This window comes from Neopelma chrysocephalum, unplaced genomic scaffold (genome assembly GCF_003984885.1).
Source record: "Neopelma chrysocephalum unplaced genomic scaffold, ASM398488v2 Primary Assembly neopelma1_69, whole genome shotgun sequence".
Classification (NCBI taxonomy): Eukaryota; Metazoa; Chordata; class Aves; order Passeriformes; family Pipridae; genus Neopelma; species Neopelma chrysocephalum.
Window position 1 is genome coordinate 1,304,123 of NW_020897729.1, and position 15,013 is coordinate 1,319,135.

General features: G+C 43.0%; 1 protein-coding gene across 6 annotated transcripts in view; it reads right to left on the bottom strand.

Moving 5' to 3' along the window:
• Positions 1-223: 223 nt before the first annotated feature.
• Positions 224-15,013, bottom strand: part of LPP (LIM domain containing preferred translocation partner in lipoma) — a 325,524-nt gene continuing 310,734 nt past the window's right edge. For 5 of the 6 annotated variants that reach the window (XM_027685929.1, XM_027685925.1, XM_027685928.1 and 2 more), the window contains 3 exons: positions 5,418-5,596; positions 2,262-2,382; positions 224-477 (listed from right to left, as the gene is read on the bottom strand). In XM_027685929.1, the coding sequence (XP_027541730.1) occupies positions 349-477; positions 2,262-2,382; positions 5,418-5,596 (429 nt within the window). In that variant the 3' untranslated portion in view covers positions 224-348. The remainder of the gene's footprint in view (positions 478-2,261; positions 2,383-5,417; positions 5,597-15,013) is intronic. The other variant, XM_027685926.1, reaches the window with a different exon arrangement.

Below are 15,013 nucleotides of genomic sequence, written 5' to 3' on the forward strand. Positions count from 1 at the left end.
CTTAAGAGACAGGAATCAAACACAAACATAGGCAGGACCATGTTCAGACCTCCTTCTACAGGCAGGTAACTTAGCTGCTGTGACCACTTAACTCCATCAGCTGCAGATACAGCAGCTGTTCTGACTCACTGCCCTCTTGAACAGTTGTGTCTAAATTAGATGCTTGTCATGGGCAGTCTGAACATGGCCTCTCAAACTGCCCTCTTGTTCCAAGGCCTTCCAGTTTTACTTTTTTTTTTTTTTTTTTTTTTTTTTTAATAGAGATTCAGACCCTAGCCTGGAAAGAAATCATGCAAAGCTTGTGCAATATCCCCCGATGGGCATCCTGGGGAAGGTCACAGTTGATACTCAGAGATCAGTGCTGGCCTTGGCAGTCAGAGCCTGGATCCGAGCAGAGTTGCAGGTCTTGCAAAGGATGTGCCCGTCCAGAGGGTAACAGCCCTGATTGTCCCCTTCAGACAGGAGGCCACCACAGTCCTAGAAAATAAGCAAACAGAAAGAGGAAAGTAAGTAAGAAGGAGCAAGATTAAGCAAAGAATCTGTTAGTGAAAAGAACTCTCTCCTCACACTCCACCTTGTAACGGGATCTAGCCTGAGTCAGCGTAAAGCATGAGGCTGAGGTACATGATGTCTTTCACGATTAAGCTGTTTTCTGATAAGAGACAATGCTGCAGAGAAGATGGGTTCCCAAGCTCTCTGCTGAATTTAATCCAATTGAAAGTAAAAAGAGATTACTGCCTTCACATTTTTGAGGAAGCAAAGGTCTTTCAGCATTGGAGAAACATCAAACTGAAGCACATTTTTATTAATTCAAAAGAGGATAAAAAAGAAGCATCACCGGGAGGAAAGTTTGGTACCAATATCTGACTATAGGTAATCTTCTTCGGAAGAGTTAATGTCACAAAGTTACAGATTCCATTTCAGGGGTGACAGCTAAGCAGAGTCCCTGCCTGTCTCCCCTTACCAGAACAGTCACCTGTGTTTGCACAATTGGCCAAAAAGGTTGTGCCTTAAAGGAGGATGTCAGATAGGCACATGTAAACCCCATTTAAATGCCCCAAAACTTGCTCCAGGACCTCAGCCTCTAAGTTTATAAGGCTGCTAGGAAAGTTGGGAGTTATCCCTCACCATGTGATCAAACAAGTGCTTGGCCCATGACTGCTGATGGGGCTGCAGTGAGGGATTAGAGCTCACTTAGAGGCCCTTGCCTCTTCATCATAAATCAGTGTTTGTAAACATACCTGGCAGCAAGTGGTGGAAAGAGGAATATCATTGTTGTTCCTTTTGAGATAGCTGAGGTACATGGAGATCAAGGCCAAGTGAGTGTCTGTGTTCTGTGCTCTCTACTGCAACTACTTGTGACATCTGTGTGTGTGAAAGCCCAGGTATCATCAGCAGCCAGCATGGAGACATGCTGTGTGATGAATTAGGCTGTACAAAATTTAGTGTAGGAATGCCTCAGCATCTTAAAATATATGTACTCTGAAAGCCAATGCCAGATTGAGAAGTGAACCAGATGCCTCAAGTTTCAGCCTAGACCTTTAAACCTTAGACCATCCTTCTTTCTGGTTGAAGTTATTAAAACCTGCAACAGTGATAAGAAATACATTTGGTCTCATTTTCTTACCCTGCCATCTGGATGATGTATTATCGAACAAGCAACACTTCCACTGAAGAATTCTTGAAGGTTCCCTAACACAGCTGTTCCCATATGTTAATTGCTTTAAGGTGATTTTTATTCTCTGTCTTAAGATTCTTACCATCAAAATTACATGAAGTGCATAATGAAAGGGAACAGGGAAAGTAGCACAAAAAGCATTGCACAAAACAAGAATGATCATGTTTATGTGTCCATTAAAATTCTTCAACCCAGAGCCATATGTTGAGTTTCCTGTACAATCTTGCTCAAATTCTAACATGCATTAGCTTTCATTTTAAGAACATAAACATGAGCTACGTTTGTATCCCAGCTATAATTTATGAAGTTCTCAAATATTAAGCCCTAATTACCTGAGTCACATTCTCTTGCTCTCCTAATGAACCTGTTATAAACAAGGAACCTGATTTTCTTCTCATTTGCGCTGATATATATGAGGAGAAATTCCTTGCATGCTGAAGTCAATGAACTAATTTGATTGTAGAGCCAGTGTTACAATAGGTTATACCTGTCGTGTGCATACCATGAGGTAGTGATGAAATTAAGCCAATCTTTGCTTTCTGTCCTTCACAGATTTCCTTCACACAGTGATTGGAATACTAACCTCACATCGGTAGCACTGGACATGGAAGTCACGATCCAAGGCAACAATGCGTACAGTCTCCTCTTGTCCAGGGGCTGGCATGATGGGCTCCTTGCACACAGAACATCTCGGAGCAAATTTCCTGAAGAAGGAAGAAACAGTCTCGGTCATCCTCAAACTTGGAGTGAAAGTTTTTGTTAACTGGACCATCAAGCCAGAAACGTGTGCATTTGAACAAACACACACATGTATGTGCACATATGTCACAGCTGGAGCTTTGCACAGCTGCCTTTTTGGAAAGAAGACAGGAAGGAGCACTTTAGTCTTAAAATGTATTTTCAGGCTTGTAGGATATTAAAGAGCATTTTGCAGACTTTTAGGAGAGGACAAAGAACATCTGACAGGCAGCAAAGCATATTGTGCTTGTCCTAACTAACAACTAAGGTGAATGTCCCATGATTGTGGATTGTGGCACCTGTGCACTGCTTAACCCTTAACCATCTCTCTAAGAAAACCCATGCAAATCCCAAGGTTAGAAAGATGACCACAATTTGCTTCAGGAGGATCTCTTGAAAACAAAACCCAAAATATTAAAATTTGGAGATTGGAACAAATAGCTTAAAAGTCTTGATACAGATGGTAAAAAGAATGCACCACACTCATTTGTTGAGGTTTATCCCATCCACTTTAAAATTCTGAGTCATCTTACCCACTTATGCACACAGGAGCACACTCCCGCCTCACTCTCAAACAAGAAGATCAGGGCAATTCTGACTTGCTGCATTTTCTAGCTAAAACCAGCTCTCAGTTATCTAATAGCAGGTTGCCAGGCTTAAAAGGGAACAGAGACACCAATGCTCTCTCTTCCAGTCAGTCTTAGAATTGTATAGGGACAATAACTCACTGCGTGAAGGGACTCACTTGAATCAGGGTCCACTCAGGGATCAAGAGAAGCAGAGGCCTTTCTTTTTCCCCTTATACTGCCCACCATATGCCCTTCTGGCTAATTCACCTGTGTTCTATATCAACTCTGGTTTTGCTCCCCCGAGTTCCCATGAGAAGTGGCCATCTCTACTCCTAGGCAGGTGGGGATGCTTGGGAACATTTAGCCTGTGGTGAAACATTATGTGCTGTTTTGGTTCAAAACCTATTGGTACCAATTCCCTGTCTGCAAATTCTGGTTACATAAAAGGAAACTTACACCTACAGAATCTGCTGCCGTATAATGAGAGCCGGGGTCAGGGGCTATGGGGGACAGAGGGCAAAGCTTATGGCAAACATCAGAACACGAGGAGATCAAAGGCCCTTCTCTTCTGAAATGCCTACTAAAGATTGACTCTGCCACTCAGCCTGTCACATGAACCACCTCAGAATTAACTAGCTTAGAAAAGAAAAAAAAAGAAATCTATCTGTACTAGGAATAAAGAAAAATATTAATTTCACTGGCAGCAGATGAAAGATGTCTGTGTAGTTGCGATCTAAGGAAAAAATGAATTAAACAGTGGCTATAGTGAGCGCTCTGAAAAATAACTTAAATGGATCATGATATGACCAGAGCTGTAATCACAATTAATTATATGCTGCTTCATGTAGGCGCTTCCTTGTGCCATTTAGCTCAAATGTGGTATTTAAAAATACTTCAACATTTCTTTGTCCAGGCTACAGTCAGTAATTCAATATAAGCCAAATATTATCTTCCAGGACCCTGAGATAACTCCTGCAGATTTCAGGGGATGTGGATGTGCTACTCAGGGCCTGAGCTCAGGGAGAAGCTGAGTGACAGTGTGAGCATCAGCTACAGTTTTGTAATCAAGAGGATGTAGATGTAGAACACTGAACCTCCAGATAAGGAGGACATCATCCCTAATCAATTAAAAATGGGCTGGGCAAAGTGCTGCAAAATGTGTGGCTGGCCAAAAACATCCTGAGTGTCACACTGGATCTCATGCTATTCCCATCATCTTCCTTCAGTCTTTCACTCAGTGATTTTTATGTGCTTTCCTTGGATTGACAGCCTCCCACTTCCCACTCTCAGAGCCCCAAGGTCCATATGCAGTCACTGCCAAAAGTCTTCAGTGTGGGACATCAAGCCTTTCTCCTGAAAGCATGTCAGCCCTGTCCTGTGGGGCTTGGGGAAGGAGCAGCCTCCAAATTGCACCCTTTAGGTGCCCAAGTGGTGCATAAACCTCCTGTTGGGCCTGTGCTCAGGACCACATTTTACTTTAACACACAACTGGTGGCACAGAAAGGCAAGGCAATATAGCAGCTGTCAATTAACCCAGCCTAGCTGAGCTACAGGGAACATCCTTGTGTTGGATTCTAACATGCCAGTTGATTGTGGCTGCTTCCCTTTCTGTCAAGTCAGCCTACTTCTTTGAGCTTTCAGACCTACACACTGATGTCATGAGGCTCTAATTAAGTCTACCCCCTTAGAAATTAAGAGATAAATGGTTGAGATGTAAACTCACATTTGTCAGTATTGATTTCATCTTTTAATTGAGGGGTGTAGTATATCTGTCTTTTCCACACAGGGCAAACATTTATGCTCTGATTATATCTACCTGTCTTCCCTAGATTAGTTGTGATGATGGGGGTGGTAGCGTGGCAGTGACAGAAATTACTTGCAACTCTACCTTTCAACTTACTTTAAATAGCAGTTTCACTATAAATTATTACCAGGGCTGTATTTTCAGCAGCTTTAAAAAGCTAATTAGCAACTAGAAACAAAAGGAGCTCTGAGCAGCCTGTGGCCACAGAGATCCCTCTAGCTAGTAAGCAAACACCTGCAGAGTGCAGCAGGACAAGACCTCTCTTAATTGCTCTGTGGAAAAAGCAGGGAGACGCTGATGTGAAAGTGCAAGTACAGGCAGTGAGGAGAAACATGCACATACTGAGTGCAGGGGAAGGCAGAGCACTTAAAACAGAGGGAACACAGAGGTTATCCCTGAATTCAGCTCTAAGTGAAACAGGGATCAAGCAGCATCAGTCCCTAACCAATTAATCTTGTATGCCACGGTGTGCCTGCTTAGAGCAAAGCTCTGCCTAGTATTTAAGAGCCTTGGGAGGAAATGGCAGAGGGTTCAGATCTTCTTGAATACTCAGGCTGAAAAAGGAGGACTTTTAGGGACAAACAAAAAAAGACAATAAGCAAAGCACTGACAGCAGCTTAGGCCATACTTATGGAAATCCTCGATGCAGTGGATGTTCCCACCAGCATCCACAGTGAAGGGGATCCCATCCAGGCTGCGATGGCACATCACACAGGTGAAACAGTGGGGATGATAGGCCTTCCCAGTGGCTCGGAGGATCCTTTCCATGATGGGCTTTGCGCAGACACTGCATTGCTCCAAAGTATTCTGCAAAGAAAACATACACAACAGATGTGAGCAACATCTCAGTGGGACATGTACAAAGGTCAGCTGGGTTGGAGGCTGCTGCTGGTCTACTTGGAAGCTTTAGCCATTTCTTCTAGATAAGTGCAGTACAGTCAACAGTTATCAAAGAGTATGATAACAGCACAGGGCCTGGGTCAAGCCTTTATATAGTGTGACAACACAAACCAGAGCCTTCTCTCGGCAGCTTTGATAAACGATCAGAGATGGCCCATCAGGTGGGTGTGTCAGACACCACAGCTACTGTAGCCAGGAGCACGTGAAGGAGTTCTGTAGCCTGCACTCCTGGGCTTTTGCCTGTGGACTGCCCAGTCTGAGTGACCTTTTGCAGCGGAGATGATTAGAGACAAGCTCCAACAGCGGTCAGTGCAAAGCTGAAGTGCAATCTCCTGGGGCTACACAGAGACCCCCTAACTGCTCTGCCAATACAGATCCCATAAAAATATCTTTATCTGCCTTGTATGAAAACCTCGATCTTCCTCTCTCACCACAGAGAATACTGTTGAGTCTGGGGAGAGAGCAAAGCAGAGGCTGCAATGAAAGCATCGCAAGGACAGGAGTTCAGGATGACTTAAATGGTTCATTTATCTCTGGCCCACAGTGTTTGAGATAACGACTGTGAAATGCCAGCTCCAAGGCCATGATCCTTGCTGCACAGGTTTTACATATTGGCCTGCTCCTGAAGTGTTGGAGCCAAAAAAATTCCCACCTTTCAAGTGGGGTCCATTGAATGATTAATCTAATTTCAACCCTCACTCACCCCTGCAGTTAATTATAGAAACACCAAGATCATTTTGTTTCAGATGGTTGTCTGTGAGCCAGACCAGCCCTTCTGACACCAGCTGGGTAACTTACCCTTTCAAACCAAGCACTTAAAGACACATGCCATAAATGGAGAGTGCAAACCACATAGATGCAAACAATATGATTTGGATCATTTCACTGGACTTTAGGAAAGCAAACTTAATCTACCATTCTTGCTTGATGCACCTGAAGTTATCAAATAATGTCATCAATCAGCATTTGCATTTTGGATGAGGTAGACAAATCTATAAGTACACTATTGATTATCATTTAGATAAACAGAAATAAGTAGGGTGGAGAAAGGAAAAAAATCTAACAGGACAGAAACATAAAAAGCTGCTGAAAGGCAGATCATGTTGACAACACAGGAGGGCTAAAGTTCTTCTGCTTCCTCATGCAACAAAATTCCCAGGGAAAGTAGTGCTTTGACTGACCGCATTGTTATTGTTTCTTTGAGCCAATATTCTCAGGGGCAAGATCCAGTCCTTACATGTGCAGCCAAAATGTATTGTCAGGAGATGAATCACCCAGGAGCTCAGAAAGGTTACTTCTACATTCATACATTTCCTATCATACATATCTCTGGGCTGCACATGACAATGTACAAACATAGAAATACACAAGTTCATATCAGAAGATCAAAAGGATTGTTTTTGGAAAGGTCTATATGAAAAGTCCTGAATTTCAACCCATATGAGTACTGCCTCACAGATTTGTAAAGAGAGCAGAGCCAGACTAACATTGAATTCAAACTAGATTTTGCTTTATACCTTGTAATAATGGGCAGGAAAGAATGACTGCTGGCCCTTCTGTTGGGTTGCTGTCACCATCATCATCATTATAACAGTAGCTGGTATGCCAGAAAAAGCAAGGTCAATAATTTTCTCCTTGGAGACATAACCTGGCAAATTTGCCATTTTGCTTTGCATAAGCAGATCACATCATCTCAGTCCGCATCCATGCTGTTCTCTGTATTTTTTTGCCAAGGAAGGAATGCAGCATACCTGTGGATACTGATGGAAGATTGTGCCATTCATAAGGCGTTTGCTATGACACCTTCTGAATACACACAAGTACTTGGTTTGCCTCACCAAGTCACTGCTTGCTTCTTTTCCAACAGTTGCCAGCAACAGAGGCCAAAGTATGAGAACAGGGCTAGCAAAACACAGCAATTCCTTAGGATGTGCTTCCAGCCTCCACTGATTTCTGGTTTAGGGACTTCCTGAGACAGAGCTTGGCTTTCCATACTTTGCCTCAAGTGGCATGTTTCTCCCATGAACTTTCTTGACAATTTTTGAATTCTGATAAACATTGAGCACCCACAACATGACCAGGAGTTCCCTGGCATACAACCACGTTGGGGGCTGATCAGCCCAGCAGTTCCCCTGGTCTGCTACCACCGCCTACGGATGGGCCCTCCAGACAGCAGCACTGAGCACAGCTCATGCAGGACTGTGAACAGAGCAGAACCCTGCAGCACCAATCCACCCTGCAAGGGATTTAGCACCAAACACCATGGCCTGGAACTTCTCTCACTACAGATCTAACTCCTGCTCACACATTTCAGACACACTGAGTTTAAGACTGCAAGGGATCATTACAACCATCTTGTCTGAATTTTCATGTTAACACTGACTTTGGTGGGAGTTCCCCAGTGACGAGGACAGCAGGCAATCACCCTTATGGGTTATGCCTTCTGAAAACACACATCTGCTCCCAAATCTCAGCTCAGTCACACTGTTTGACATTCTCACAGCTAAGTAAGACAAGCATTTTAAATTAACCAACTCTCGATTAAATCTTCTATACAACCTGAAAATTAGACCTGAGAAATTTATTCTTTTCATCCTTCAAGGTCTGTACCAGTGAGGAAAAACAAAGTCATTAGTTTCAGACTCCAGCTCACTCCCTGTCTGGGAGCGTATTTGCTTAAGTCTCTCTCCTTGCTAGAACCCTGGCTCAGACCCTTCTCTTCAAGGTGTTACCAGATGATGCCAACGGGAAAGCTTCCTTGATTCACACCCATTTGACATCAGGTTGCTGTAAGGCAGGATTTGGCCTGTGGAGCTAACAGGGTTTTCTTTGACTCTCTAATCAGGTTATCCCACATGCCAAAGTGCTGCCCCAGCAGCTAACAACCTGCACAAAGGTATTTCTGCACATTATGGGAACAGCATCCCTGTTGGATTATATATTTGGTTTCTTGATTTTGCTCTCTTTCACAGTTTAGCTAACTCTCCTAACACCTCCTGGAGCTTCCAAATCTACAAAAAGCCAAACAAGATGAAGAAAAATGCCTAGCAGCCCTACTTTTCTTCTTCTCTCCCAAGCTGTTGTTACAAGCCCTCTCTGTAATCAACAGGAAGAGCTGAGTGCTTCTGATCAGCTACACTGACGGCTAAGGCAAGGCACAGAGAAGAAAGATGAGAAACAGCTAGGAAAAATCAGGCCTAGGGGCTGTGGTCAAATTCATAAGAATATGGACCACAAATCCAGTGTGGGCTGAGGGGTAGATTTACTATCCTTTTCCCATATTTTGTCTAAGAAGCAGGGAGTGCCCTTCTTTTTTAGAGACACTTTGTCTCCAAATCCAATCTAGACTTGAAAAGCGCAGGGAAGGAACCATCCATTTCTAAATGGAAGGCTGGCACAATGTTAAAAGCTGAATCTGGGTCCAGGTTTTTTGAAGGCAGAACTGCTTACCCATGGCAAAGAATCACACGGAGAGAATAATGCACCCTAAAACAGCAGCCAGAAAAATAACACCAAGCAAAGATACAGTAAAACACAAAGAAAGAACTGAAATGACCAGGATATCAAGCATCAGCTTGCAAGTAAAAACTCAGAGACTTAAACACGTACAACGCAATCAGTGGCAAAGTGGGAACAAGCTGCTTGGGACCAAGCATCTAGAAGGAAGTGGTGGTGGGAGTTGTTTGATCTCCCTATAGCAATACTTGTCCCTTCAGAAACCACAGAAAGCCAAAGGGAATCACTCTGCAGATGTTAGGTTTAAACACGGGACATGAAGTGAAAACCCAGACTGCTGGGAAAGACTTCTGGGTTGCAAGAGCCACTGAAGACTGGAGCTGGGAAGTGTTTGAATCCCCACCTGAAAATTTCACATCCCAGATGGCAAGGTGGCAAACAGCTTTGGGGAGCAGAGGTGCAGTGACAGCCCATGGGCTACAGCTCATCCTGCTTCCCTAATGCTGCAGATTATAACCCATCATAACCAAATTTCGGGTGACAGCAGTAACTCACAAGATCGTGCAACACAAGGACTCTCCCACAATGACCTAGCAATGAGTGCACAAGAAAAGCCACACAGATTAGCCATTGCTTCTTCTGTATTGGCAATGCATCCCAAATTCTAATGAACATAAATAATCTCTCCTGCGCTCTGAACAGCAGACAGAGGAGAGCTCACGCACAGGGACATGAGCGTGATATTGCTTATTTTGCTCAGAGAGGGGAGGGAAGTCGCTGGAATAAATTACATTGGCAACTCATGCACAGGGACACAAACTCACTTTCTATGAGCACTGCAGGAGAAACACATTTTTCGAAGTGACTGAGCAGAGGAGATGGTATTAAGCTGCATGAATCAAAAGTGACTGTTGTGCTAAAAACAGGCACATGGTCAAATACTATAGTTGAACTGTAACTTAGGAAAGTGTGGTAAGTGACTTGCTTTAAATCTTGTGACTCCGTCCTTCATTTCCTCAGATGGCAAGGAGAGCAGAGCAGCAGACATTTTCCCCTTTGTGGGATAATTTTTGAGGCTTGAAAATGTTTCCATACTTAAGTGAAGACAGAACACTTTAATCTCAAGAAGTCTGGTGAATTTATAAACCCCAAATTAGATCAGGTCAATTGAAACAGTGCACTTCAAATAATTTCAAATGGTTTCATTTAGGTTTTTGGTCTGAAAATATATAGTTGGATTACAAATTATATACAAAGCAGACATTGTTGGAGGGGTTAAGTGTCAAGATGTAATTTCAACAGTTTCAAACGCTTTTTTGGCATTATTTCTAGAAAAGGAAAATCCAAGACCTGATTTCCACCCCAGGCTCCCCAACTGCTACCTCCATAGATGGGTAAATCTTGGCAAACTAACATTTAAGTCACTAAAAGCCATCACAAAATTCCTTCCTGCATATTTGAGGAGACAGTTTGGCCATGAGTTAATCCTTCTCACCTAGACTGACCAGCTGAACACATTATTAGCAGTGGGTGACATGCTCCTTCCCTTCCTGCTGCTCTCTGAGGGACAGTTTCAGCAACAGAAAGTGCTGCAGAAGCACCTTAGCCGATTCTCTGACCTTCAGACCATGTTGCCACAGCTGTATCAGTGTGCTGGGGCAAGAGATGTGACCCCTGACAATCCAAAATATCCTGGGAAACCCCCCTAATTCATACACAATGGTAAGCAGTGAGGCTGTTCTTTTTATGGTATAGCTTGTTTTGCTGGAAGATGCAAAGGAAGATACTGGAATAAATTACATTGGCAACCCTTGCTGGTAACTGGTCTGAGCTGTGCATACAGCTACCACTTGCACAGTGCAGACTCTGGCCCCCGAAGTTACTGTATTCAGTGGCTTTCAAATCGTTCTTCCATTCGGCTCAGTTTTTAGTGGCTTTCCCAGCACAGTAGCAATACCATGGCTGGCATGCTTCTCCTCTGCTGGAATTTGCTTTTCTTCAGGAAAACTGAATTCAGCTTTGTAGTTTTGGACTTGGAGCAGCTGGAGGAGAATCTGGCAGAAAGTCCTCTTAGTACACAGGATGAAGGAGTCCCTTCCCCTTGCCCTGTAACTATTAAAGATGAGATACGTTTTATGGCTTATGTTAGTAGCAAAGATGACAATGACAGACAGTCGAGTCCACAAATGTGCAATAACAGAAAGGCCACAATGAAAATGGAACAGCGCTTGAGAAATGCTTCTTAAATGATATGCAGATGTCAAAATATGCTCTACAGTGAGAGGAGGAAGGAGCTTCACTTGCTAAGATAGCTGTCTTATCAAGTGAAGGCTGAGGGATGGCTTTGCCATTGTCTGAGCATACCAAAGGCTGGAGAGGAAACTTACAGAAGGTTGCTGGATGTGGAAGGCACACGGGCTGGCCATACTACCAGCAGAATGGCATATATTTTTAATGGTGAATCTAATTAATGTTTGGAATAGCACAGGCAGGGACTAGGTGACTTCTCTGATGCTCAGTGCTAGTTTAGATAAGACCCACATCTGTTTCTAGTACTAGCAAGTTAAGAGTGAGGAAGGAACGTCAGGGTTAAATGATCTGCTCTGCATTATGCTGTGTCCAACCACAATCACATTGACTCCTTCCAGCTAAAAATCCACAAGAAGCCTCACATTGGAAATTACTTAACTACTTTCTGGCACTCAAAGCTACTCATCTTTTGCAAATTCCTTGCTCTGACAACACAGAGATCTTTGTCCCTTTAAAACAGCTGTGCCTATGAATGTAAGAAATGCGTGAACTGTCCTCCAAACTGGTAGGCTGGAAGATAAAAAGCCTGGATTTTACTTCTGGCTTTTAAACCAAGTAACTGCTATAGGCAAAGCACTCCCATGCTCTATGCCTCAGTTGGCCTGTAAATCAAATGGCTGCAGAAGTTACATATTCCAGTGAGAAACTGGATGCTGTTAGGTTTGATAAATACTTGTGAAGTAGTCTGTGTGCCTAAATTGTTACTTAATGGAAACAATGTATTTTTAGCAGCAAAAATTAATTTCTTTATCTGTAATGATTGGAACACATCTCCAAAGTCAACCAGGTGTGACTTTGGGAGGTGCAGTACTGGGGAACAGCATGTGAGCTATTATTTAGAGTACTCCAAGGTGGCTATAGCCATTTGCAAGATTAAAGTATTTAATACTGAGGAAATGCTTCTAATTTAGAGTTGACTTCAAAAAAGCATGGAGAATAAAAAAAGCCTATACATATAAAATTTTTTCAACAACAATAATTACTGTTGCACTGAATACTACAGTAAGCCAAACAACTGAAAGTATCCTTAGCAACTGCTATGTAAAAGGACATTATTAAATGTCTTTGTAATGAGCCCCAGTTCCTTCAGTAATTTTCTAGTGAAGCTGCATTTCCAAACCTTCTCGCATCTTGTCGACTGCCACGAGAAGAGGGGATCTGCACACTCCCCACAGAATTGAAGCAGTTCATTGCCCATGTTGGTGAGCACAGCTCACACTTGGTGTTAGCACTGCCAAGCACACCAAACAGCAGGTATGAACCTCAGCATAACCACGTGAAGTCAGTCACACTATACCAGGAATGCACGTGGTCCAGAAAACATCCAACCAGTAAGCTGGGGCAGGCTTTTAGAGTGCTGGGGAAAGGAGCATTCGTAAAGCACAGCAGCACCAGCAGAGCACAGGAGACAAGCCTGCCTTGGCAGGGAGGGATGATCTGATAAGACAGTTTCCATCTCCGATTTCTTCAATCCAAGAAGATCCTAAGTGCACGACCAGACCTTCATTCCAAGCCGTTGCATAATACAACGCCTGGCGCAGGATGCAGATTTTCAAAGATTTCTAATTTGAAGGAAATCCCTCAAAATCCCTTCCAGAATGTCAGAGGTAAACAGTTTGTTCAAGCCTTCTGCAGCTCAGGCGAACTGGCACAGAGCTACCGCGGAAATCCCTGGCCCGCGTCGCACAAGGCAGCCATGCCTCAGCAGATTAGTGTTGCTTCACACCGCTGTGGTCGCTACCTAGAGATAAATCATCCCATGGCTTTGCCGAGTGCAGAAAGATGTGATCGAGGATTTGTTAGGGCTCTTTTCCCACTGAAGTGAACCTTGGTAGCTTTAAAAACTATGGTAGCTTTAAAAACTATGATATTCTATTAGGTTTGCTCCTGAGGGACAGGGAGAATACACGGCAGGTTTTGATAGCCCTGTGTTTTTATCTATTATTAACACACGTCAGGTGAGAGCACCTACAGACCATAACTCAGGGCTCTGCAGTACAAAGTGCTCTGGGGGATAAAGCAAAGCTGTTCTTTACGGCCAAGCACTTCCAGTCTTTGTGCTACAGATGTAGCGCTGCTTGCTGTACAAATTCTCACCATCAAATCCATCTCTTCCCTCAAAACACAATGTGCCTGACCTTGCATGTCACCCTGGGAGTTTTGCCTAAATAAAGACTATAGGTTCTGTCCCGTTGCGATTACTTTCTGCACAAGCAGCAGAATTACATGCAGCTGGGAGATGCGGCATATAGTGAGCACATACACTCTGCTCCTTGTTTAGACACAATTGTGGACAACACAAGAGATTTCAAGCTTAATTAGCAACACCAAGGAAGCTGTCAGAGAGGCATTTCCAAATGTTTGCAGTTTAAGCTGATTAGAACTTTGCAAAAACAAAACAAAATTGTGTAGAAATTGTTAGGCTAAAATTCAAGTCAAACTGAGCCGCATCAAAGGAAATAAAGAAGTGACTATCGGCAAGAAGTGGGCTCTTTTTCTTTTCTTTTGGTGGTGAATTTAATTTCATAGCCTTTAATAAACCCGATGTTCCAATCCAAGCTTGCCACTCTGGCAAAGAGCTTAACCAAAATAACACTGGAACTCTGAGCTGGCAGACCAAAGAGACCATAAATTGGTCAAATCCAGGCACAATACAAGAAAAAAATTCCAAAATTCCATTCAATATTCCTGTTTTAGAATTTTGATGTAACTGACCATTGACATGGAAATGTTATCTTGACCTTAACTGCTAAAGCTGACTTGCAGAGGAAAAAATGACTGACTCTGTGACATCTTGGTGGTTATTTATAGTTCCCCTCACCCTCCTCTTTCTTGGTATTTTTACATTAGAAATGAATTCTCGCCTGCCATGCGTTTCCTCAAGGATTCTCCGAGCAATGCAAGAATTTGTGACATAAAAACCATCAAGAAAATGGAACCTTGTTGATCAACATGGAAAACAAATTTTAGTTGGAAACTCTGTCAGTAAACTAGCATCCAACAAAGCTGAGCTTGCTTTGGTTACTGATTGAACATTATTAGTCTTTTAACTACAACCTGTTTAAAGTTGGCATTTTCTGCTTCCTGTGCTCGCCAAGAGATTTCCTGGAGAAACCAAGGGAAAAGACAGGGCTACTACTCAAGAGTCCAGGTTCTTCTGAAGTTTGAAGGAAAAAAAATAAAAATGGCAGAATCCTTCCCCTTCACTCCTTGAGAACAAAAATCCCTCATCTCTCTAAGCCACAAGGAAAGGCAACAACCTATTTTCATCTGCTTATTTCAAGTCACAGATAAGGGAATCTCTACTTTGCTTCTAATAGCTACTAAATAAATTAAATATTTCAGCTAGATATCAGTTTAGCAGCTACCCTTACTACCCTAATTGCTCAAACAGTGCAAAGCTTCTCCTGAACATCTCATTTAAGTTATGAGAGAAAGTCATGTTTTCTGGTGTCAGGGACAGAGCACTGGAAACTAAGGGTCCTTGGCTTCTTCCTTGGGTTCCCCAGTGACTCAGGGAATAATTTCAATATTTCATTATTTTCTACCTCTGTCCTT